Raw genomic sequence first — 27,227 nt, forward strand, 5'->3', positions numbered from 1 at the left:
ATAAATGCATTATAAGTATATATAATAAAATAAAATGACTAATAATATGTTCTTATTAACTCCATTTTTCTCTACTTATGATTGACATGACTTTATATTTTAACCTTAATGAATTCTGAGTTTAATAGAGGAATGGAACATTATGACAAATAGATACAGTATCTGTACTTCATATTTCATCAAAACACAGAAAAATCACAAATTAATATTATGTGGGTGTCTGTATTTCACCTCTATCCTGCCCTCTCTCACCCTTTTCTGTCCCATTTGATCTTTAGGCATCCATCCCTGCTGTTTTGTCTCTCCTCTTCCCCAATCCCCACTTTTATTTTAATAGCACATTAATATGATGTGGGTGTATGTATTTTTGCCTGATCACAATTTTCTGCATTTTACAGGATCATTCACCTTTTCTTTAACAAATGGGAGTAGTCCTTGTGCTGGACGATTAGAAATGAAGTCAGATTTAGCAACTTTTTCATTTCTTGATGAACACATCCATGAGAATGTGGGTAATGTTCTCTGTAATGAACTAAAATGTGGATCTATTGCATCAGTGAAAAAACAAGCTTACTTTGGACAAGTGGCTTCTTCTGTGTGGAACAAAGCTATTGAATGCAAAGGGAATGAATCTACATTCTGGCAATGTTACACAGAATTTCTACCGACCTTTGCAAGACATGATGAGTTCAGTTATGCTGGACTGATTTGTTTCAGTGAGTAAGAAACGGATTAATTGCTATAATAATTCTAATTATTTTATATTGTGGCTTTCAAGAATAATTCTCTCAAAGTGCATTGGAATACTGTAAAAAAAAGACAAAGACGTCATCAGTTGATATGGGTATGAACACATGAATACAGTAACTGCTGAAAAAATAAAAGAAAAATTAAATGACATGCAAACGGCAATTTAATATTCTCGAAAAATCCAGTCATAACTCTATAAGGATAAACTTTTTAATTGTATAGTAACATCACTCAGGGTAAGGAATTAGCAGAAATCCATAAAATAAATATATACAATGTACAAATGTACATTAAAGGTACTTTAAATGTATTAACTGTACAATACACAGGTAATATCTTAATATAAAAATAATTTATTTCACTTTTACCCTGCTGCACAGATAATTTATGTAATCTTATCCGTTAACACTGATATTATATTACTCAAACTTTGTCAACATGCAGTTTAAGTTTCTTTGCTGTTGCACTAAACAAACAATGCTTACAATTTACAATTACATACAGTATATACTACCTCATAGAGTAAGACCTGGACTTCAAGTGCTCTGTTTTGATGTGTCTGGATGCGTCCTGGTGGTGCCGAGTGGTTAACGCTGAGTTTAAGACTCAAAGGATTAGCTGGTAAACAGATCCAGTGTCCATCCCTTTCTCCCAGATCACCGGGAGCCCCGGATTGTGGGGGGTGAGGATCCCTGCTCTGGGCGAGTGGAGATACAGTTTGGAGATGAGTGGGGGACACTGTGTGACTCAGGCTGGGACCTGCAAGACGCCAGTGTGGTGTGCAGACAGCTGCAGTGTGGAGAGGCAGTGGCCATTCCTGGAGTGGCTCGCTATGGGGAAGGGAAGGGCCCTGTGTGGGACAAGCAGCTTGACTGTCAGGGAAATGAATCCATTGTGTTCGAGTGTCCAGTGTCCACTGAGAAAACACAAAACTGCTCCCACAGAAACTACGCCAGTGTTGTCTGTTCAGGTATGAACATTAATGAAGCTGTTTTTATAAAAAGCAATGTGAAAATTATCTTAAAATCAAAATTTAAACACTAAATCATCTTTCATTTCCATATAGAAGAAGTGCAAATAAAACTGAAAAAAAGACATTATTTTTCACATATCACATTTCCACAGCTTCAGTTCATGTGAATATTTCTGTGTAACGGTGTCACATTGTAATGTTCCCAGGACAGGAAAGTCCCAGGTTGGTGGGGGGAGAGAGCCGCTGTGCTGGGCGAGTGGAGGTGCTCCATGGATCACAGTGGGGTTCACTCTGTGAGCGCGACCTGGAGTGGCAAACTGCTGAGGTAATTTGCAGACACCTCCAATGTGGGGGAGTCAAGGCCACCCCCAGAGGAGCCCCCTATGGAGTGGGAAGTGTCCCCCTGTGGAAGGACAGATACCAGTGCAGTGGGAGAGAGGGGCGCCTGGGGGACTGCCCTGTGTCCTGGGGCCAGGAGGAGTGTGGGTTGGGCAGCATCGCCAGTTTGGTCTGTTCAGGTACAATCCACTGTCTGTAACAAAATATTTGTCTTCACTGAAAAATTCTCTAGTAATACTTCTCCCAAAATTTCATTAAATCATTCCAGTGATTGGTTTGATCATCCAGTAGTATTTGCTTACTGATTAACAGACAGATTTCTGGAGAACTCAAGAAGAGCAGATCTGTTATTATTACTGTCAGGAAGGAGTCAGTTGTGCTCCATGTGTTTTCCAGATGAAGACTGGCTGGTGCGTCTGCAGGGCACAGACAGTCACTGTGAGGGTAGGGTGGAGATTCTAATGAGCGGCTCATGGGGAAGAGTTTTAGACTCAGACTGGGATTTACAGGATGCCAACACTGTCTGCAGGAGCTTGAGCTGTGGAGGCGCTCTGATGGTCTATAAATCTACTATGTATGGTGATGGAAACGGGCCTGTGCTGTTAACTGAAGTGGAGTGTAAAGGAAATGAATCTGTGCTACAGAGCTGCTCTTTCACACTGAGCACTGGATCAGTCAACACCAGTGAAGGTGTGGGGGTGCTCTGCTCAGGTGGGTTTGCAAATGTTTCTGAAAAGATCATCTGTGGGGCATGTCAGTTATACTTTAGATACTCTATTAATGTTTATAAAACTGTACATAATAAGGTAACATGAAAAAATACATATCAAATACTAATCAACAAATATTTAGAATGGCTTGATGGAGGATGCAGTGTTTATTTATTGGGTGTCTGTTGACAGAGCACTGGAGAGTGAAATTGGCTGGCGGGGAGAGTCTCTGTGCAGGGAGAGTGGAGGTGTATCACCGTGGTGCCTGGGGCTCAGTGTGTGATGACTTCTGGGACCTGGCTGATGTCAGTGTGGTGTGCAGACAGCTGGGCTGTGGCCACGGGGTGAGAGCTTCAGTATCGGCTGAGTTTGGTGAGGGCTCTGGACCTGTCTGGATGGATACTGTCAAATGTGAAGGAAATGAGTCTGCACTGTGGGACTGCCCCAGAGCTTCATGGGAGAAAGGCAACTGCGGTCAAAAAGAGGATGCTGGTATGATATGTTCTGGTAAGATCTCCATGAAATTGTAAAAAGGATTGATACTTTTGCAATACCTCTTGGTTTTTATGTAAAAGAAAACTTAAGTTGTGTTTTTTTTCAGATACTTTCCTCCATTGCAGTTCTTAAATGTGCAGTTTAATCTTTCTGTATTAGGCATCCACAGCAGTTTATTTATGCTACTTACAGTATAAAGTCCTCAGTCAAAAATTACCCAGAACATTCAGCAGTTTGTGCTGACATTCTTACATGAAATCATTAGAACAAAGTGTATTGTTTTATATGGATATATTCCTATTTTTAGGATTGTGATAAAGATAGGACTCTGATATTGGTTGTGTCTTTGTTCTACAGAGCACAAGCAGCTGCGATTGGTCAGTGCTGAGTATGACTGTGCTGGCAGACTGGAGGTGCTCTACAATGGCACCTGGGGCAGTGTGTGTTCCAATGGAATGGACTCCTTCACTGTTGACTTGATCTGTAAGCAGCTGCAGTGTGGAGACAGTGGTGCTCTGCAGGATGGACAACAGTATGAATCGGGCTCTGGTCCCAAGTGGTTAGACAATGTGAAGTGTCTTGGGCAAGAGTCTGTCCTGTGGCAGTGCTCTTCTTCACCATGGGGGCAGAATGAGTGCCAGGATTCTGAAGTCGCAGAGATTCAGTGCTTAGGTGAGAATTGATTGTGTATTAATGTTAGGGCTTTTAATTATTTGCATTTAATTTGAATACATTAAAGACTCATTGAACATTTCTGGAACAATGACTGATTATAGCCCATTAATAAATATATTTATGACAGGGCTTAAAATTGTCTAGATTGAATGTAAATACTGTATATTGAAGGTGTTTTGTCCATATAGTATCTAGCACTTTCAATATTTTGGTCAATTTCAACAGTATCAGCACATTATGTTTTATTTATCAGGGTTTATAAAAAAGTCTACAGCAACAAATGGCCCTGAAGTCAATGTTTGCACAGGTGAGTACAATTTCATTTGATTACAAACATAGAAATGTAAATTCTGCTGATGGGAATTGATCCTCTCCTCTAATAACTGCTTAACTTCCTGATTGCACAAAGACTACCTAACTTGTTCAGAGATGAATGGTGTTAATGTGAACAGGTTGGAGGAATCTGACTACACTCTATATATCAGTAGCTTTTAGATGAGACACAAACACAAGCATGTGATTCCAAATTAGTTGGAATCATAACATATCAGGATAATGCAATATCCTGTAACAGAAACAATTAAATATTATTAATATATTAATTATTATTAAAAAGCACAAGTGTGTATTTATCACTTGTACTGGGCAAAGCATGTAAAGCTGACAGATGCTCTCTGAAGTGGCTCTCAGAAATTATGTCTATAAGGAATGATGCCTTTGTTTAAATTGAAGGTTTGCAGCTTAAAGAGGTTCAGTTAGGATCTCCATCAGTGGAGCAGGACATTTGTTCATTGGGGTTAGTTTTTGTGTAATATCAGTCCATTGATTCTTGTAATATAACTATGTTTACAGTATCAGAATTTCATCATTTTGCTAAATGAATTTAATAAAGAAAATAAATTGGAAAAGATCAAATCCAAGTCTCGAATTGTAACTCTTACACACAAATACACTATCTTGCCTGCTCAGCACACCCACAAATATCTTGCCTGGGTTTCTTACAGTTTCACCAGGGCAGGTCCTAGGCCTATTGTTTAATTTAGAATTAAGCATTATTAAAGATTTCTAATAGTCTAATTATTGTTTGCCTTCTTAAAGCAGCCTGGTGCCTCCCTCTAAATGCAGAGCAATGTGACTAAAGAGGCTCCCTCTGAAAGGAGACATCGTCAGGCAATAGTGTAATGATATATAGCACAGATGAGCTCCAATCAGTCTATAAGCTGTTTATTCCTAAGACTACAGGTCAGAAGTCACTATTCATCATCCAAATGAAGGTCCACTAGTGAGTGATAAGCAAGTAAGATACCAGAACCAAACCTAATAACATTTCAGCCAACTAGTGATGTTGTTGTTATGATGCAGCTGAGTGCTGTGGACAACAGTGACAAAGTAACAGGCTGAAACCCAGTTGATGAAGCTGTGATGCTGCTGTGAACTGTAGGCAGATGCAGAGGATTATTGGCTGGATCCCGTGTGCTTGTACTCGAGGGTTTTTCACAGGTTTTCAGCATCTATTAGAGACAATAGCTTACTGAGAGCAGCCAAAAATGCAGTGAGGAAGGCACTGGCTGACAGGGAGCACTGGTAATAGGCAGCTGTGGTCTGGCGGGGTTAGCAGTGATGACCCACAAAAGAGTTGTGATCCCGCATTGGGATTTCATGGTCTCACGGGGCAACTGAGGGCTGGGAGCAGCCACCAACTTGGGATTGACAGGCATTCCCTTAAAGCAAGAACTCATTGTGGTTGGTAAACCTACTGGCTCCTCATCTCTCTAACAAACCAAGTTCCCCTTTTGTCTAACTTGTGGCTAAGCCCCAAAAAACAAATCGTGCACAGACTTTTAAAAGAGCAAAGTCTGTCAGTGCCACACATTCCACATGCACTCACACTGCTACGCATTCCACACGCTCTCACAAATGCTGTCACATTCCTACGCACATCCACTTAAACAGACGCTCATGCTGCAGCTGATCTTCCTGCCACCTTTCACTCCTGTTACTACTTTAACCCTCCTTTTTTCCCATACCATCACTCACTATTTCAATTTCTCTCTCCCTAGTGTGCATACCCTCCTTCAAAAGCTTGTTCTATTCCTTACTTCCTGACTCACGCTAGATTCTGACCATGTTTCTTGCTTTGCATTTTCAGATTGGTTGCCTTGCTGTATTGTCTCCCCTCAGTCTTGGCTATCGCCTGCCCTTTGGATTTTGGATATTAAGACTTGTGTTTCTCTTTTGGTAACCTTTTCTATTTGGACTTCCTACTGCTGTTTGGGGAATTAACCTTATTGAGCCCTGCACAGGGTCCTTATTTTCAGCATTCATAATTGGCAACAGTCAGACATTGACTTTGGCAGAGCTGCCTGAGGCCAAAGCAAGCTGCTAAGAAATTATTATATCTACCCATGAAAACAGAGGCTTAATCAGTGTTCCCAATAATCCACTAACTGAAAACAAGCTACTTTCCCCAAAACCACGTAACATAAACCCCCCACATCCCCTGGGAAGGGGAGGGTTAATAATAATAAGATGAAGAATTTTATTTATAAAGCGCCTTTCCAAACTCAAGGACGCTGTATATCATCAATTAAGTAAAAGACCAAAAACGTACAATAAAAAGAAAAAAAGAAAAAATAAACAAGAACATACATTTTTACAGATGTTAGCAATCAAATGTACCTTGGTAAAACCTTGGTAAAAAGAAAGTTTTACATTTGGATTAAAGGAGAGTTTAAAAAGTTGTCTCAGTGAGGTTATTCCATAACACTGAAGCACTAATCACTAAGTCTGTGATTTAGTCCTGGGAACAGTGAGTAGTGAGTAGGACAGTGACCTGCCCCAACATAACGGAGCCTTTGGTACGAAGTGTAAACATGGGGGAGGTTAGAGATGTATGATGGAGCCAGATGGTTTAAAGACTTAAAAGTCAGTAGTATATTCAATATATGTCAATCTTATATTGAATATGTGATTTTATAGGCAACCAATGTAGAGACTTACATTGGTAGGAGTGTAGGAGTGATATGCCGTCAGAGTCTAGTCCGAGTTAGTAGTCTAGCTGCAAAGTTTTGAACATATTGCAACTTGATGAGAACAGAGATGAGGGGCCCATAGAGGAAAGAGTTGGAGAAATCAAGCCTTGATGTTATAAATGCATCAATCAGGCACTCAGCATTGGACATTTATAGAAATTGCTTAATGCAGGCAAGGTGAAACAAAGATGTCTTAATCAAATTTTTCACATGTGGCTTAAAAGACTAGAGGATCAAGTGTTGCTCCCAGGTTCATGAATATAGCTGACACGTGAATGGGATTCCATCAACCATTACTGTGAAACCCTTACGTGTATCTAGCTACTAACTATTAGCTAATGATTAGCTAATTACAACTGTTAATTTCCAGAATACATCACCCTCTTTCCCCCCTAGTCCACATAGTCCTTGATACACAGAGGAGCACAATGCTGACATCCCAGATGTGGGTCCCTAGGCTCTTCAACTGCAGGTTATGTGACAGTGTATATTGAAACAGGTAGAGAGGGTGTGTCAGAGTGGATGGAGTGGTCCGAACATCTAGAATCCTTAATACTGGACAGCTTTGGCCCAGCACCCATGACTGAAGCTGAGGTCATGGATGGGGCAACAGATTCTGCAAGCTATCAGGTTTACCGGGTGACCATACTCGCATCTGATTCACATGGAGGCAATGAATGTGACCATCAGCTGTTACTGCCCAGTATGATAGTGGTCTTGTCGCCTCTACCAATGCAACTGGTACCCACTTTGGGCCCCCAGTGTGACTACAGATATGCATAATAATAATAATAATAATAATAATAATAATAATAATAATAATAATTGCTTACACTTATATAGCGCTTTTCTGGACACTCCACTCCAAGCGCTTTACAGGTAATGGGGACTCCCCACCACCACCACCAATGTGCAGCATCCACCTCTGAACCACCATCATGTGGTTCAAATTTGTGAACTACACTCTTTTGGCCCCTCTTAGGTTGCTTGGGTGTAGTCAATCCTTACTGTTCGTAGTCTGCAATTCACAAGCTGGTTAGCCAGGCTCTGCCCTATAGTTGAGTTGGGAGTGGTATTCTGAGAGATCAAGAATGTGGCGTTGTCTGACAATTGTTTCTGGTACACCATGTGTTACAAAAACCAACATACAGTAGTATCTCAGTCAGGGCCTTTGAAGAGGTGGATGATGTAACGATTTCTAGTCACTTTGCGTAGCCATCTTTTTATGGCATTTTGTACACCCCTTTACCACCACCACTTAGGTGTCCAGACCAGGCCATCACACATAGCTTTTTGCCAGAGATTTCATGTGCCCCATTCCTGGATGTGCCTCCTCTAGCAACCTAAGAATGCCGTCTTTTGTCAACTCAGGAACCACCACATGACAACCCCACTAAATACTTGTTGTGAGAAGAGAGTTCCCTCTGCCTCCAGAAAAATGGTGTGAGCCAGCAATCATTATTTGCAGTCAGCCATACATACAGAGCCCAATGGCGTACATATGACAAGATTGTGTCATGTCAGTAATTGTCTTGCCTTCAGTGGTGCATCCACTTCCAACAAAAGAATCTTCAATTGTTGTGTTTCGGATGACTCATTTTTCAAGGGAAGACAACTCAAAGTATTAGCATTAGCCAGATATCTGCCAGGTTTATAGCACAGCTCGTAGTCAAATGCTCCAAATATCATACTCCATCACAGCATCCATGGAGACAATATTTAGGGCATTAGCTCCGTCTGACTAAAGAGGCCTAACAGCAGCTTGTGGTCTGTATAAACTACAAAATGTCACCCCAGCAGGTAATGGTTAACATTTTTAACGGCGAAGATGATCGCTAGTGCTTCTTTATCAATCTGTGCATAATTAATCTCAGTTGCTATCATTGTGCAAGGAGCAAAACTCATAGGAACTTCATTTCATTAGATTCCCCATGACTCAGAACTTACCTCACTCCACAGGGAGATACATCACAAACCAGCACCAGAGACTTCCTGCTATCATAACATGCCAACACTCCATCTCTCTGAAGCAGTTGGTTTGCTTGAGAGTATGCTGCATTGTGTTTGGCTGTCCATGTCCAGCTGTCTAACAACAGGTGGTGGAGAGTCTCCAGCACAACAGCCTTTTTTCTTAAGAAGTAATTGAAAAAGTTCAGCATACCCAGGAGAGCTTGCAGTTCAGTCTTGTCCCAAGGAGTAGGTGCCTCTTTTATTGGTGTACTTTTTTCATCAGTAGAGTGAAGACCTTGAGCATCTACCAGAAAACCACAAGAAATCCAGTTCTGTAGCTAGAAAAATGCACTTTTCTTCTTGCAGGTGTAGCCCCAGTTCAACAAGTCTCTTGAGTACCTCTTGCGGGCATTCGTTGTGCTGCTGCTCTGTCATTCCACAAATGATGTCATCAAGGTAGGGCTTCACAACCAGGATTCCTGATAGCAAGGTGTTCACTAAATGCTGAAAAATACAATGAGGTCTGAAAAGGCCCTTTGTGTTAATGGTCAGCAATTCAGTCAATGTCTCACACAGAGTCAGATGGTATGCCTGTCTCAGGTCCAGTATGGTGAACACTGTACCTCCTGCCAATGGAGCAAAATGTTCTGAGACAATAGGAAAAGGGTAAACATCTGGCTTGCGTTGACCGTGCTTCGATAGTCCCCAAAAAGCCTTAAAGTCCCATCTTGCTTTGTCACTGGGATAATAGGCTTTGCCCATTTAGAGAAGTGGACTGGAATGAAACTCCCCTGCTGCACTAAGCTAATGCCTCATCTACCTTGTGGTGTATTGCAAAAGGTATTGGAACTGTTTTCAGGAATCTGGGGGTGACTGAAGAGCCCACCTCAATGGTCTCTGGTGGGCTATGATAAGGTCCCCATTCTTTGAAAATATCTGTATGATTTCATTTACTCCTGTAACTTTGGTGCCCAGTTGTTTAAACCAATAACCCCCCAGCACACTGGTCTCTTTGTCTTAAGCAATGAGCAGCGGTAATTTATGCTGTTTATCCTGATCTTCTACAGCAAACCCTGATCTCTCTCAATGTGGTTAGTGGTGCTTGAGACCACTGTTTGAGCATCGGTCTGATTTCAGGTGGTGCATTGGGCCACAAATAGCGATACATTTAATCATTTTTGAGTGAGATCCCAAATCCACTTCCATTTTATGCTTCTTGTTTTTTTCAGGACTTCTGTGTAATAAAGCATTCTCCTTTGTTCTCTTTGATGTATGCTGTTAATTCCATATACAAGACTATCATTGTGGACACTCCCTGTCTGTCCTGTGAGCTCCTCATCCTCTGTTTGAGTCACTGATAGCTGTTTTACTGAGCTCTGTCTCATCCAGCAAAGTTGTGCAATTTGACCTCTCTTGTTGCAGTTGTAGCATATAGTTATAGAAATGTCTCAATAATTTGGATTGTGTGAACTTGAAATGGTTTATCTTCATGTTCTCTGCTGTCATACGGGGCCCTGTTTTGTCTGTTTTGGTAGGTCTGGTCTGATGCACCTCCACTGGCCTTAGAGTGCTTGTTTCAGGTTCTGGCCTCAACTGGCAAGAATTTATGGTGGCTCTTTCTTAAGCCAGTGTTTTTCCTCGACCATTTTAAAAGTTAGTGTTGGCTCTGCCACGGACTCCATGCACTAACCTGCCGTGCAAAATGTCCTCCAGCTGGTCTCTGAACTCACAATGCACCAACAAGTTCCTCAGCTCCACTATGTAGCTTGCTGTGGGTTGGTCTGGCTGCTGTTTACAATGATGAAAATGAAATTGCTGCACTATAGCAATAACTCTTCCAAAAGGGTTAATCAATGCTTATGCTGTCTGCACAACTGGTTTAATGTGCAACTCTCTAACTGCATTTCTTTCCCTGCTTGGGCATGATATGTAGAACTTCTGCCTACGTTTACCTTCCACCTGTCAAGTACTCTCATAATTTACCGTCGTCATTTCTGATTGTAACTAAATTTAAAATCCCATCACCTACACCAGGAACATACATTGCTCGCATTTTACACCTTTCATCCTCGTTCACACTCGGATCAGCTCCCACCCTAACAGCATTCGCTGTTCTTGCTAGTACAACAAGAGCTACCTATCCAACCGCAGTTCACCTCCTCCAAACTGGATTGTAGTTATTTTATTGTTCCACTTCAAACAAGCACCTCCTCAATTTCTAACTCTCCATGGCAAACAACTAATCATGAAATCTGCTCTTCTCTTCTCCTGGGAAACAACTGCAACCACCTCCTCTTCTTTTCTCCCTGTATCCCCCTTACTTTGCACTCCAAATCAGAGAACCTATAGCCCCTACCTAGTTCCTATGTTTCCTCTTTCCCCTTCCCCAGTCCTTTTTGTTGTCCTCATAGGAGCCCTCCCAGTCACAGAAGCTCACTCTGCCCCTAGAGCATCAGTCTGTACCAAACCCGGACTCCTTGTTCACAACATCTCAAGGCCCACTGCCCTTGGCATTAAGCGCTCACCCTATGGTCCATGTGGGTGCTAATGCCCCAGTATAGTGATGGGGACACTATACTGTAAAAAGGTGCCGTCCTTTGGATGAAACATAAAACTGAGGTCCTGAACCTCTGTGGCCATTAAAAATCCCAGGGCATTTCTTGAAAAGAGGTCCTGGCGTCCTGGACAAATTTTCCATTGGTCCATTGGCCCTTACTAATCATGAACTCCTAATAATCCCCATATATGAACTGACTTCATTACTCTGTTCTCCTCCCTGATCCTCCTGATAGCTGATGTGTGGTGAGCGTTCTGGCGCACTATGGCTGCTGTCACATAATCAAGGTGGTGGTGGAGGGGAGTCCCCATTACCTGTAAAGCACTTTGAGTGGAGTGTCCAGAAAAGCGCTATATAAGTGTAAGCAATTATTATTAATTATAATTTGCTGCTCTTGATGATATGGCAACATGTCCCCTACTCTCTGAAACTCCTCCACTTGTGTTCAGGTTGTGTGGTTTTGGCCTTCAACTCCCCCCTTCAACTTTCAGAATATCTCTTTAGCTGATTTTATTTTCATTTTGGGGTCCTACATGATAACCATCCTAATTCATTCTATTGCAGCAAATGAACCAACACAGGACATTCACATACATGGTCATCAAGCCCATGTCTATTAGCCATATGAGTACTTTACTCCTATTACCCTCCATGCCATTCTGCCTTCCATAAAGATGCAAGATATATTATTCTAATAAAGAATCATTTGATTTTCAGGGAAAGACACAAGAAAATGGATTCTGGGTTTGACTTTTACCTGTTTGTTTCTGGGAGTGTCTTTGTGTGCAGTGTCAACTGCTTTCTTCATTGAAAGAGATAAATACAGAAAACTCAAAGGTAGGCTGATATTTCTCACTACTGTGAGCTATTCCCTTTCACTCATTATGAAAGTAAAATTTTAAACCAGAGATACCTGTCCTTTTAAAGATCTATATAGAACATGTCTATTGAAAACTCTATATATACAGTAGATGTTTTATATAGACATACCTAATTCTTAATATTTTATTGTAAAACCTTCAATAAACAAAATGAAGGCCCTTAAAAACAGCATAACAGAAACAAATGCTAAACAAAATCTTAAACACATTTTTTATGTCAACACCTCTCCTGGGAAATGTTTACATTGTATTAGTACAAAACAATAAGTTTTATCTCAGTTCTTTAAGCAGCTAGCAGCATTAGTAAGAGAAGTACTGAAGTTCGGAATGATCTGTTCCATAGGATTGTCTGAAGAGTATGAAGCTGTTTATGAAGAACTTGATCATAGAGTGCATCTAGATCAATATCAGGAGTCACATCTGTCAGGTTTGCAATCTATTACGCTTACAATTGTTCATTTAAAACATTTTCATATTGTTAGCTGTCTGCATGTATGACACTATCAGAAGAAATTGATGTACTGTAATTATTTTGCCATCCAAACATTCTTATGTTTATAGAGATGTATTGAATTTTTTAAATGTAATTGAAACATTTGTGTAATAAGATATTTTGAAGTGTCTTTAAAGAATACAGTATGTAGTTTTCCATGAATCCATAAGTTCTAAGAGCAGCACTGAGTACTATGTGTCTTTTTCTTAGTTAAGGAAAGCAATTAAAATAATTTTATGAAAAGATTTTAATTGCTTCCAGGAAAAAACAACATGTCACTCAATATTTTTAAAAAATAAAATAAACTTGTTGTTCTTTGAAATACATAAAGTTATTCACTTTCACCATTAAACTAAGAGTTGCTGCATTCAATGTGATATTTTACAATTCATTAATTTCCATTTCGTAGAAATACAGTATGATGAGCCAGTATCTCACTGTGAAATAATGGACATTGTCTCTGAGAAATCTGAATCAGGACCAGACACAGATGGATTATTAGACACAGGTAAAATAGTTCTTCTTTGTTTCTTTAAAAAATTAAATTAGGTTAGTTATTATAGTTTTAGATTAGTTAGGAAATCTGTACCAGCTCTATATTGATATTCAACTTGTGTGCCACAGAAAGCAGAGGAAATCTCTGTTTACTCTGACTGTGAAACACAAAAAGGCTATGTAAGACAGACATTTGTATTCATTGTCTGAATGGTTCAAATAAGTGATTGTACATTTTTAACCTTAATTATTTATCAAACGTATTATTTATCATTTGCTAAATATGTTATTGCTCTCCATTCAAAGGCAACAAATACAACGTGTAATGTTGTTTTTTAGATGATCATCAAGAAGACACATATGATGATGTAGCTTCTATACAGCTTGGTAAGAATTCTTTTATTTATTTATTTTTTTACCCAGTTTAGTGATGACCTGTTGTTAATCAATTCATCTCACCACTTCAACCCTTGCAACACCACCAGGGGAATGAAAACTGTGCAGGCTCTTCTTTATTACTCCCCTGACAAGCTGGTTGGTATTTGACTCACAATAGTATTCAATGAGGACAGAGGTGTATCTCTGTGACAGCAGGGCAACTTCCCAGGTGCTTTGCATGTCCTAAGGATCACTACTGGGCTGTACATACTGGCTCATTTTAGTCTGTCCTACTCTGGCAATACTAAGCTTATTGTGGGCCACTGTTGGAGTATCCTTTTTTTTACATATACATGCAGATGTATTAGATATGTCACCTTCTTTCTTTTTTATTATTAAATGACAAGATAATACTAAGACACACAAATATACATACAAATAAAGGAAAAAAGACATCCACTGACAGAAATAAAAAATGTTTGAGTATCCTTGTCGAAGCCTACTAATTGCAGTGCAGACTCTTACTAGAGATGTATGGACTATTGTTCTGAGAAATACATCTTATATCTGAGACACTCAGGGGTCAATAAACTATAGTTTATTTTTATAATGTATTATAATTTTGTTTTGATTTATATGTTATGAAACACTAAGTGATAAAAACTGCTTCTGAATGTTTGGTGAAATTCTTCTCGAGAAAAAATCACCTAGGGAATGTATTATTTCTGACAACTACTGTATTCCTTTTTAATCTGCAAACATTCTTACAGTTATTGCAGTACATACTGTAGTCTGCATCTAACTTTTCCAAAAGTATATTATTATTATTATTATTAATAATAATAATAATAATAATAATAATAATAATAATAATAATTATTATTATTATTATTATTATTGTTTACACTTATATAGCGCTTTTCTGGACACTCCACTCAAAGTGCTTTTTACAGGTAATGGGGACTCCCCTCCACCACCAGCAATGTGCAGCATCCACCTGGATGATATTAAGGAAGTGTTTGATAAAAAATCAAAGAGGTGGTAAAAATATTTAAAGGACACTTCCTCGGGTCACTTTTGTTACCAATCTAAAAATGAAAATAATCACTTAGTGAATGTTTTGGTACAGTATGTGGTTTTTTGTCAGTGCAGATTTTGAAATGTTGAAAAGGTGTGGAATCCCTTAGTATTGCACGTTGTCCTAGCTATATGGTGGAATGTATTCTTTTTGTACATGTCACAACCATTGATTGTAAAGATGAACCAGACAATTGGGTTGTGAATATGGGGAATGTTGCAGCAAATAATTTGCACAGGATGTCAAAGCTATTCAACATTAAGGCCACTGGTAGAGTTAGTGATCAAGTTCAGTGTCAGCATGTGGAGGCTGCATAAGAACAAGCTAAGGTTTATTCCATGCTGAAAAGAAAAGAACAAAAACACAAAAGTTTTCATTGTGGAGCCTTCTTTGGGTGTTGGAGGAAATAGATCAAGCATGAGAGAACAAAAGCTGGGATTGGAGAGGAGGCAGGAGCAGGAGAGAATCAGTATCAACTCTCAAGTGATGTGATATCAAGAGAGGTGAAGAGAGGTGTGATATCGAAACCTGTAAATGAATAGAAGGAAAAGAGTCTGCCATTGAGAGAAAGGGGAAGGTGTGATCCTAGTTTCACGATAATTTTGCTTTTGCATGTCTTTTTGTAGTAGGAGTTCCTAAACCTTTCTGTGAGAACGCAGACATAGAGATCAGTATGATCATGGCCGTTAGAGGTGAAATGAGAAACTATGGGTTTTGAGAGGTCCTTTGATCCTCACAGAACTGACATGTTCCCTGAAATGGTCTCCCAGTCTCCTTCCTGTCTCACCAATGTAAAAGCTGGGCATTTTCCACAAGAGAAGCAGTAAATAAGGCTGCTGGAAATTACATCTGAGTGATCCAGAATTGTCCAGAGGGGCCTGGGATGTGTGTGGTATTGGATATATATTTACAGGTGATGGAGCAAGTTGTGTGGCATGGGAAAGTGCCTGGTATGGATGATTACTGAAGGCAGTCAAGGGAGCTGTGAACAAGAAGGTTCCACAGATTAGGTGGTCGGCGATGTAAAATGATGGGGCGGTCAGAAAAAAGGGTAACAATGGAGGGATTACCCTGTAAAATGGAAAAGTTGTCGTTAATGTTCCTGGGGATAGAAAGTGTGTTAGGGTGGTAGGGATGCATTAATGGAAATGCAGTTGTAAGTCAGGGAATCTCTAATTGGGTTGATGCTTGTGAGAGGGCCCTATCAATAGCATGGGTGGGGTATCCTCTGTTAATGATGATTAGGAGATAGGAGGAGTCAGTGATCATCCTATTGACAATACTGGAAAATTATTCTCCAAACCCTTCATAGCCTGTTTCAGAATAGAGTAAGTAATGTTATCAGGAATTGAAACAGGGCAGGTGCTGACAGAATCATCCAATTAAGTCTTGGAAGAATGTGGACCATGGTGGCATGGCAAAATCCTTATACTGTACATCAGCATTTGCTACACAGCCAATTTGCACAGAACTACTGTATGTTGTTGATAAAGACACGTTTGGTGGAGGATGAATTATGGAGTGAGGTACAATTAATGCTCAGTTCAGATCAGAATGTCTCCCCTGTGCTGTGTGGAAAACCTCAGGAAACCAGTCCCCACCTATTGTTCATGTGGCCTGGCAGAGATGGGTCAATTTACGACACAAGAATACACACCATTAACAATTACACAGTTACAAAAGCAATCCTTCAGATTAACAATGTTGGCTTGGCTTTCATGACCAGAGAAAAATTAAACATTTCTGGGGATGAGTTGGGTCATCATGTTCAACAGTACCATACTATTGCAGAGTTGTTACTATCTTAACAACATTACTAAACAGATCTCTCAAAAATCTGTGTGACACACTGGTGGTGCTTCACTGACTTCAGGCATGTGTAAGAGCTCAAGAGCATGCTCTTACACATGCTCAGGCATGGTTACATGGCTACATCCATTTTTAAGTATCAGTGAGCTCTGTTTTTTTTCTCGTGCTATCTATTATGTCACAATCATTCCTTTGCCATTTAGTCTGTGGCTTTAGAGGTACACTACCAGTGTAGTCTTTTCTCCGCTTACTGCATTGATAAACTGAACCAGGCAAAACATTTTGTCATAACTTTCATGGAGTTACAAAATGAGCTCATTTATACTGTTTTTTCACAATACATAAACCAATGTAATTGCTTTATTGTGTATTGTGCTGGAACCTGATCTTCCAGAAGCTGGATATGATGATGTTGGTTGTGACTCCAGAGAGAAAGATTCAGATTATGATGATGTTGAAGAACATGACCATGTCAGTGAAGAAGGGGACAGTGGTGAGTGAACCTTGTTTTTGAACATAACAGTACGATTTGGCCTGATTAACTATATAATTAGTGGTAGAGGATTACAAAAGGTGAATACTATTCTTTTTACTTATTACTTATTTCTGTACTATTTTCTTCACTATTCCAATAACTCTGAAGAAAAGGAAGATTTACTGGGAGAGTACTGATGCACCACTGTAATTGAATTAATTATCTTTATTTTGTCAAATCTAGCAGCAGAGATAAAGGCAGAGATAAATCAAGGTGTCATATTTAGGCCGGATTTTCAGGCATACTGTGTATCATTTTTAGTTGGTTCAAATAAATAGTGTGTAGCTGCTTTTGGAAGCAAATCAGACAGTCCACCTGAAGAAGGCTCCACGGCCGAAACGTAGTGTTCTCTTTCTTCTGTTTTTCAGCATGGAATAAACCTATTACTTGTTCCTTTGCAGCCTACGCATACTGACACAGCTACTCACCTGAACTAGTCCATCTGTATGCCTACATCTAGTGAGATTATGTCTCTTTTCTTTCATAAAGTCTAGACAAATCTGTTCCTGTGCTTTAGTCTCTATACCCTAGATATCACAAGCCATCCCACAAACAGTCAATGGGACTCAAATCTGGAAAGTAGCAACAATAGAGTAACTGTAAAATTTTCATTTCATAAGAAAACCATTGTAAAATGAGGATGTTTGATGTCCTGCTGGAATATTGTCATATCTGAATGAGCCCACAGAAGAGGCAGCAGTGATAGCCGAGTACTTGTTCAAGGTAGTTTAATGTAGTAAGGTTACCATCAATTACTGCAAGTTGAGTTTTGTAGCAACTGAAAACTCCTGCCCAGACAATCACACTTGGAACTCTTCATCAATCTAGGCAGGATGTCATTACTCATGGTCTTCTAAATGATGTCCTGTCAGTGATAGATAGCTTTTGGCTGTACAGTAACATTGTGCCCGGTTAGAAACTGCCAACTGCGAATATACCAGACAGTCAGTAACAGACTCTGATACACTGTTGGCACAAAAACAGTATTCTCTTTATAAGCCATACTAGTACTTAGCAAATTATGTTTATCAGTATGAAGTTCTGATATTTCAATTTATTCTATTCAAATAAAAAAAAAATCTCAAATGCTTCTCTAAGCAGCTCCATCATTGGCTCATCGGCTTGTTGGTGTGTGGCAGCTCTGGCTCTTCAACAGCAACCTCACGTTCCTACTGAGGAGAGCAGCAGTTTTAATAGAGGCTATCAGGGCACTAACTACCGACAGCTGTGTCCTCCTCTGTTGATCACAAGCTGTTGGCAAGTCCCAGCAGAATTTAACAAAGGGTAGTATTTTAGCAACACAGTATTTTAGCAGTAAACGTTATGCTGTTCGTTATTTCTCTATTAATGTCATTGTTAGAATCCAAACCAGGAACCAGAAAACTTGATAGAGGGATTTCAATAGAGCCAGCTTTATTGAATTTGCAAAAAGGGAGGTTGTACGGTAACAGAGTCCACCATCATATAAACATTTCTCAAAAATCAGTGGCAGACACAGTATACCTTAATTGAGTCACAAATGCTTGTTCGTTTTCCAAAAATCTATTCATTTTAACAGATGTTTTTACTATTTATCATCATAAATAGTAAAATCATATCTCACCTCAAAATCATATCTTACTGTATATCTCAGGAACCCAGTCAGGCTCATCCTGTCTTCCACTTCTAAATTACACTCCCCTGGTTTATTCTTTCCTGTGTATCTTCTGTGTTCTTTGTTAGTACGGTACATCTTTCCCATGCCTGTTAGTATGCTGAGCTTCTGTAAGTTCAAGGTTAGGTGTTCAGCCTGCACAGCCCAAGTGTTTCAGTCATACAAGCATTTACAGTAGCAAATGATCCTCAAGCCTAATATCTGGACAAGCCTGCCTTTACTAACTTATTATCTGCTGCTAATAAATAATTATTATCCTAAATGCTTAATAAAGAGCAAATTATACCAGGTAGGCTGATAACTACTCTGGTATCCTGTGTAGTGTGAAATAAAAGTGTAATATATTATAACAGTATTGCAGAATATTTTCATTTGATATTTTCATTTGGCAGAAGTTTACAAAGTAAGGTACTGTATCACTTCGTGAAATATATATGTTGTATCTTTTACAAATGTGACTTTTCAGCCAGATGTTTCCACAACATCAGGTATATGTATTTGTTATATGTGGGTCTTGTGGGTAACACAGTGGCACAGTGGTTTGTATTGCTGCCTCACAGAGCTGGGGCCCTGCGTTTAGTTTCGGAACTGAAGAACTATCTGCATGGAGTCTATATGATCTCCTTGTGTTTATGTGGGTTTCTTCCGTGTGCTCTGGTTTCCTCCCACAGTCCAAAGACATAGTGGTAGGTCAATTGGCATCTGGAAAAATTGGCCCTATTGTGAGTGTGTGTGTGTTTGTGTGCTGTGTGTGCCTTTCAATGGACTGGCATGTGGTTCCCCCCTGACTCCCCCCTGACTCTGAATTGCTGGATTGCTGGATGTGTGTCTAGTCTTGTCAGGAGTATAGAGCATGAAGACCTTGCAGATGATAATTATGACAATTAAAGAGGTCCTGTATGTCATGTTTGACTGCTGAGAGAGAAATAAATAGCACATTGTGTGCCACTTTAACATGATTTAGGATCAAGGTTATTACTTGGAGCAGACTAAAATGTTATATCTAATGTTCTTGGAAATAATTAGAATCAAGGAGAAGTGAAAAACCAACATCAGAATGATAAGCAATTCCTGACTAGAAAGCAAATGTATAATAAAACACACAGCTTTTGCCTGTGATTATTTTTGTCTTCACAAGTATCTGTTTATGTTTGACAGGTGTATCTCAATACAATGATATTGGAAACAACATGGAAAAGGATAATTCAATTTCAGGTAAAGAATTAAATTATTTATGTAGAATTGTAGCTAAGTGACACACAAATTAAATAGAAAGACTCATTTGAGATAATTTAGTTGTCATGGTTGTCCCAGGCATGTATCAGAGACACTAGAGATGTCTGCATACTACCCCAGCTCTCTATGCACAGCAACCTAACTATTATTAGGCACAATACTACTGTTATCCTCTGTCTACCCACTCTACACACTGACTTAAACAAGATGGCATGTTAGTGTAACCTATTGAGACAAGGTCATTACTGTATAAAGTAGCATGTGAGTCATTTTTATGTCTTTGGGTTCTAACTCAGGTCTGCATAACTTTTGTATCCCAAATATAGTATATTACATGGCATCTGTAAAAATCTGTAACACGATTTGATGTTAAAAGGCCACATCTAATTCAGCAAAGAGAGATGTGTTCACAGTACCTAACCTATAAGGTTTGTGTTCACAGTACCTAACCTAAGAGGTTTGTGTATAGTCAATCATTGTCTTCCTCTTAATTTCCTCACAGGTGTCTCTGTGGATTTCCTTCACATCTGACCAGAATACTGAGTTAGGAAATGATTCTGAGACAAGAACTCAGAATCACTTGCTGCACATTAAATACAATCCGATAGAAAAAGTAATTAACAGCTCCTTTCCAGAAAGACTGGGGAGCAGCATTCCTCTTCTCTATGCCATGTAAGTCAGGTGTAAAGCTAGGCTGTGATCAATAGGCAGAGCTCTCTGTGAGGAAGAATTTAGTTCTTATTTATGGCATCAGGATAAATCATGTGCAGGAATCAGTGGAATTCTGTATATAATATTGTCATGGCCAGTACACCTAGAGGGCGCTCTACTTCTCTCCTGTTCCTAGTTCCCTGTGATTATTCATGTCTTTCTGGTGTGTCTTATTGTGTAGCCTATTTACTTCCTGCTTCTGCTCAGATCCTCTCTCAGCATTGAGATTCGGATGTCCTGAAACCCGCCTAGCACCAGGTCGCCCCACGTCCGCAACCTGAGGGCATAGGTTTCTATACGGCATTTCCTGAACAGCTGAGCCCAGGCTAACCCCTGTCTCGCTGCTACACATAGGTTCTTTTTCGCTCTCCTGCCATTCCACGGTTCGTCCCTTCCGACATCTGTGACAGTTGTTGACTTCTTCATTGTTGAGGGTTGATGCACTTGGCAAAGAGGAAGTGTGACACACATTGACAGGACACCGCATCAACTCTGACATTTACTGTTATTTCTTATTGAAGATCCCTTGATCCCTTATTTACTGATTTTATTTTTCAGTTATGTTAGATACCTTACTAAACTGCAATGTAGCTCTAGTCATTTTACTCCTGTTTTCTCAATTATGCTGTTAAATATGAATAAAATGTATAATGTCTAGGACTCACAAATTCAAAGAAAACCAATGAGTATTCTCCACGCAGACTAAAATTTTGCAATATTTAATAAGTCTTCTGTCATATTTTCCTTATTCTCATTCTAGTGACCTAAGCACTGTACAACTCTTAATCTCCAAGTTGGATTGTGTGGCACTTCTTTCCGCAAGATGTAGTGAATTCTGCAGGCGTGGAATTTAGTTACTTGCATGTAAGGATTGTATATTCCGTCAGTAACACTGGAACAAAAGTTATGAACATTTTGTCCTGTTTTTTTTTAAACCATTTTGCTTTTCAGCTCCATTTTTAGCATTTGAAAATTATTCATTTTTCCATTGGAAAAGTGTGACTTTATATACAGTAAGTCTTTATACTATTCAGTGAGTCTGTACTAGTACGATATTGCCATTTAATTTAATTAATGTATTAGCTGTGCCCTTAATAAGTCACTCCTGCTCACAGCTCCTGCTGTGTGGTTTACAGTAACTTTCATACAACAGTGAGCGCAGCACTGTCCTCACTGACAACATCACCAGCTTACAGATGAGCAGTACGTTACAAGAGTGACAGTATGTGTCCAATGTGTGATGAGCTTCTTATTGTAATTTCCAGCTAAGCAGATGACCTAAATCAGCTCTGTGAAACTCATAGCAACAAACTGAGCAGAAGATTGTAAGTTCATACTAAATCAACACAGTACATTACTCATTAGTGCTGAAAATATTCTTTATTTTGAGAAAAAACTTATTCTGTTATACTCAATTGATTTTTCAAAACCAATTTTGTGCTTTTCACATCAAGTTCAAGTTTATTGTCATTATACTCATACACAGGTATATGGCATAATGAAATGCAATTTAGCTACCTCTCAGATAGTAAGTTGTACAAAAAACAACAACAATACAATTGTATAAGAAAAAAAAGACAACAGGCAATGTGCAAAACAACAACAGGTAACAGGTAATGTGCAAAACAGCATCAGTTGTGCAAAATCATACATCACCAGAATGAAAAAAAGGATAGAAAATTATGGGGAGAAAACTTCTTGGCATGTGAGGTAGAGGTACATTCCAATGTGTGTTTGAGTTTTGATAAAGAGAGAAGGCACTCTGAGGGTTCGGATTGTAGGTGAGAGAGGCTGGGAGTTTAATAGTTAGATAGTGCTGGGGTAAAAACTGCCTCTGAGTCTGGTAGTCCAGACATGAATACTCCGGTACCGTTTTTCAGATGGTAGAGGGTCAAATAGTCTGTAGCTGGGATGTGTGGGGTCTTTGATGATGCTTAGAGCTTTCCTCAAGCACCGTCTGTCATAAATGTCCTGAATGGATAGGAGAGCAAACCAGTGATGGACTGGGCAGTTTTCACCACCCGTTGTAGGGCTTTGCGGTTCGCAATACTGCAGTTGGCATACCACACTGTGATGGAACCTGTCAGTGTGCTTTCTGTAGTGCATCTGTAAAAGTTAGTGAGGATCTGGGCAGATATCTTAGCCTTCTTCAACTGTCTGAGGAAGTACAGGCGCTGTTGCACTTTCTTAATCAGACAAGTGGTGTTGAGGGGGCCATGTGAGGTCCTCGGTGATATGGACACCAAGGAATTTGAAGTTACTGACACTTTCCACTTCTGTCCCATTGATGTTGATGGGGGCATGGCCATTTTGCAGTTTTCTGAAATCAACGATCAGCTCCTTGGTTTTGCTGACATTGAGAGTGACGTTGTTGTCTTCATACCACGTTGTAAGGAGACTGACGTCCTCCCTGTAGGCCCTCTCATCATTCTCTGTGATAAGACCTACAACTGTGGTGTCATCGGCAAACTTGATGGTTGAGTTGGTGTTATGTTTGGCCTTACAGTCATGAGTGTAGAGGGAGTAGAGCAATGGACTAAGCACACACACCTAGGGGACCCCAGTGTTCAGAGTTCTCAGGGAGAATGAGTGTAGTGTAGACTTCTCCATCCTGTCCACCTTCAATACAATTTTAACATCTTTTAACACGTCATGGGCAGCATAGCCCTGAACTGGAGGTTCAGTGCTGATTGGAGGAGAGACGCAACCCTCACCAACAACACTGTGTTGCTGTGTCCTTGTGAGCCAAGAGCCCTGGCAAAATAATCCTGATTGACTAATCCCACTTTTCCCTATGTGCACAAATGCTGGAAGAATCCAGGTCATAATCACTTATTAATATTACCCAGACTTGCACTCGCGATCAAAGAGCTTAACCAATCAAGATGCCTTGTTATTCACTTTAGTTTAGAAGACAGCAGGGGATGGAACATTCCCACTTCGGTTCCTTGCTAAAGTCATCATTAAAGAAGCCTGTGCAATTCTTTTTTAATCATACATAAAATGTACATTTGTGTTTAATTAGAATAGATACTGTACTGAGTTGTATTAATGATTATATAATATACTGTAGATATTTGAAGAGTCTTTTTTAAAGTTAGATCAAAGTTATATAGGGACTTTAAAATATGTATCTCCAACCCTAGTCCTAGACAGCTCTATTCCAGCATTTCCTAAGTAGCAATATCTAAAAGCCCGAAACAATTTAATTATGATTAATCAATAGTTGCTATTTGCTGGGTAGGTGTTGGGTTCAGTTTAGACATTTGGAACAAAAATTAGAATATCCATCAGCCCTCAAAGACCAGTGTTCCTTTTATTGAAGCATGCTTAATCATTAATTTGTTTAAAAAAGCGTTTCTAATCTTTAACTAACAGGTCATTCAGGGTGATGGATATCTGAATTGTGGCTTTGCAGGACAAGGGTTGGAAACTCCTGCATTCTTTGCATCTTGGTTTCCTGGAAATGTTAGATACTCTTCACTGAATTATTTCATTTTACCTGCTAAAAACATTTTATTTTTACTTTATTCCTATACTACTCTATATATTATTCTGATGTATATCATGCTTGGTGATTTTAATTAAACTCAGTGTTAATGATTAGAAAATTACTTACTATTATATATTACTTTTTTTTTGTTGATGGTAATATTATGAATTTATTTCAACATTAGTTTCTTTTAGATTTTGTAAATGATACCGAGCAGTGGACTTAAGCTTCAATAAAATGTTATTGCTAATGAAAATATTTTGTTGGCTTTTTTCTTACTAAATTTAACTTCTAATTCTCTAGTGCATGTACAAAGGACAAAACAAAAGATTAATCTTATGTATGATAAGGTTCAAGGAAAAACATATGATATATGTATACTTAATTAAATTGTACTACAACATTTAGGTAAATTTAGGTACATCTTAAACCAAATACAGATCAATGATTATATACAGTATGTGGTCACTAGCACAAATGTCTAGTCTCACACATTAAAGTGCATTCTAACGTCATCTCATTCTCACAGACTGAACTCTTAAGGCTCACCCAGTTCACACAAATGGATATCCCCCTGCTAGCAATTGAAAGATTTACTAGGGAATTCAAAACAGAAGAAATTTGTGAGGAACACACCCCAAAATGTGAATACTGTAAGGTGTAATCATGGCATCTTCAAAATTTACTCACAGTCTGCTTTAAAGGGGATGTTGAATGATCTTCACTTTAAACATGTTTGAAGCCACGAATTATTATAAAATGGAGATGAATCTGCAACCCCAGAGAAAACTTAATAATGACAAGATTACAGTACAGTAGGTTCCCTGGCTATAGTGGAGCAGTTTGAGCTGGAGTGTCAATAATAGTTTAGGCCACTAGAGGGACACTCCACAGAGAGCGAAATAAGATTCTACATTTGCCTAAGATTATAAAAAGGATTGACTCCAGCTGGCTTCAGAATGATTCCTCTATAAAAAGGTTCAACATTCTATAGATGGAAGATTTAAAGTAGGAGACATGGGAGGTTATAGGATTCAAGGTGCAGACTGTGAAGCGGGAGCAAGTTACAGTACAATTCTAAGAATAAGAATAGTTACTGCTATAACTGATCAAAAGAAGAATCAGTCTGGTCGAGACTGATTTGTGTGTCTCACACAAAGTACATTAAAAAGTCCTGCGCAAATGCATACCAGTAAATTGATACAAATGCATATAATGTCATGATCTCTATTACAGAGCACAAAGAGTACCTACTATAGTAGCCGTCTTCACTTCTCTGGGGAAAAAGTCACAGATTTCCAGCTCAGCTCAAACAACAGGTGCACTTTACTGCTTAGAAAAAAACAAAATCAAGAAGACACTAGGCACTGCAGGGGTTATTTGAAACCCCTGCTTTATCTAGAGAGAACTCCTTCTATTACACATTTCCCCATCTACTCATTTTTCTGCCAGTTTACAATCTCACTATAAGCAAATATGAGCATGAAGCACTTGTGCTTGGTTTCCACTACTGCTAGAACCAGAACTACATTGCATTTTAAAGAATATGAACTCTCACAGTCGAGGTCAGTGTTGGCCAGTTTTGGCCTCCAGTTTTTTATTATACTTGTGATCCCAGCCAATTACTCACTTAAATGTGTAAATCGAACATTGTTTCCAGATTGCGAGCAAGCTTCTTCTAGTTTCTTCAGAACTGCAGCTCTCCAGCTCAAGACTGACACACCACTGATTAAAGGACGAGACAAGTACAGTGTCTTCACTCTCTCAAACCGAACTCTACAAAAATTATGAATTGTTTCTGTTTTAATTCTCTTAAGGTTCCTTTGGAGGTACATCTTTAGAAAGGAGACTTAAGGTTTGTCACAGATATTGCCTAAACTGCAAAACAACATACTTTCTGAACATTTTAGATCCACACATCCATTTGTCCATTTTCTAAGACAAGCACACACATTCATACCAGGATCCGTTTTCCCAGTAACCAATCAACCTACTGTACCAATATGTCTTTGGGCTGTGGGAGGAAACCTGAGAACCTGGCAAAAGCCCACAGAGAACATATAAACTCCACATAGATAGCATCCCAGAAATTGAATTCAGAGCCCCAGTACTGCAAGGCACCACCACTACCCAGCTGCTTAGATATTTTACATAAATTCCAATTACGTTTATTGAGCCCTGTTCTTCTGGATTGACATCCTAAATGTTCTTAAATTATTACTTTTTATTATTTTTATACAGTATATCATACTTTTGCTATATTCTGACTGTACCTTGTTGTAAAATTACTCTTAAAATGTTCTAAATTAGTATACATGATGTATAGGAATTTAATCCAAGTATGACTGTCACAGAAGCCGGGTTGGTCTTCCATGGAGGGTGATGTTTTAGACCCTATGCAAGGTGGCGATTCTCGAAAAAGGACCATAAACCAGGTTCAGGAAAGAACAGGGTTTATTGGTGCTCACAGTGAAGAAGGGAGGTTCGTGCAGACATGCAGGGAAAATCCGTAAGCAAAGATATCCAAGGAAGTCCAAAGGGAAGTCAGGAAGCAGTCCATAAGTCCATTGCCAGGAGATCCATCAGGAGATGCAGACAAACAGCAACACAGATGAGACGACAAGAATCCAGGAAATACGGGGTTCTTTTCAAAGCCCTGGGCTCAGTGGATCAGGGAGCATTAACAGGCCTGTGCTCTCACGCCACAGACGTGAGGCAACCTGGTACTAGAAGGGCCATCAACCTACCGTGTACCGAAGCTGAGCCCCAAAGGCAGGAATGAGTAAACTTGAATAGGGAAACTAAAACAAGGCACACCAGGAAATAATGCAGGTAATTAAAAGAACTATTGTAAGGAGGTTGGAGCACCCTCTGGAGGAGAGGATGGTGACTGTGACAATGACATGTTGTTGTGTCTGTTAAATCACCCTACAAAATTCAAGAAATTCAAAAGATTGATAGCTTTTGAAGTTCTCGTTTAACT

The 27,227-nt window shown here is 39.3% G+C and overlaps 1 protein-coding gene across 1 annotated transcript; it reads left to right on the plus strand.

Annotated features, from left to right (window-relative positions):
* The first annotated feature begins 1,377 nt into the window (after positions 1 to 1,377).
* Positions 1,378 to 17,116, plus strand: LOC148657254 (CD5 antigen-like). The gene is made up of 11 exons (XM_088644423.1): positions 1,378 to 1,720; positions 1,930 to 2,241; positions 2,459 to 2,773; positions 2,965 to 3,279; positions 3,625 to 3,939; positions 4,196 to 4,249; positions 12,199 to 12,318; positions 12,706 to 12,789; positions 13,265 to 13,363; positions 13,690 to 13,737; positions 17,010 to 17,116. Exons 3-11 carry the CDS (start codon positions 2,524 to 2,526, stop codon positions 17,114 to 17,116), a joined length of 1,392 nt encoding a protein of 463 aa, XP_088500549.1. The 5' UTR covers positions 1,378 to 1,720; positions 1,930 to 2,241; positions 2,459 to 2,523.
* The last annotated feature ends 10,111 nt before the right edge of the window (positions 17,117 to 27,227 follow it).

Source organism: Lepisosteus platostomus, chromosome 8, assembly GCF_059453375.1.
Source record: "Lepisosteus platostomus isolate fLepPlt1 chromosome 8, fLepPlt1.hap1, whole genome shotgun sequence".
Classification (NCBI taxonomy): domain Eukaryota; kingdom Metazoa; phylum Chordata; class Actinopteri; order Semionotiformes; family Lepisosteidae; genus Lepisosteus; species Lepisosteus platostomus.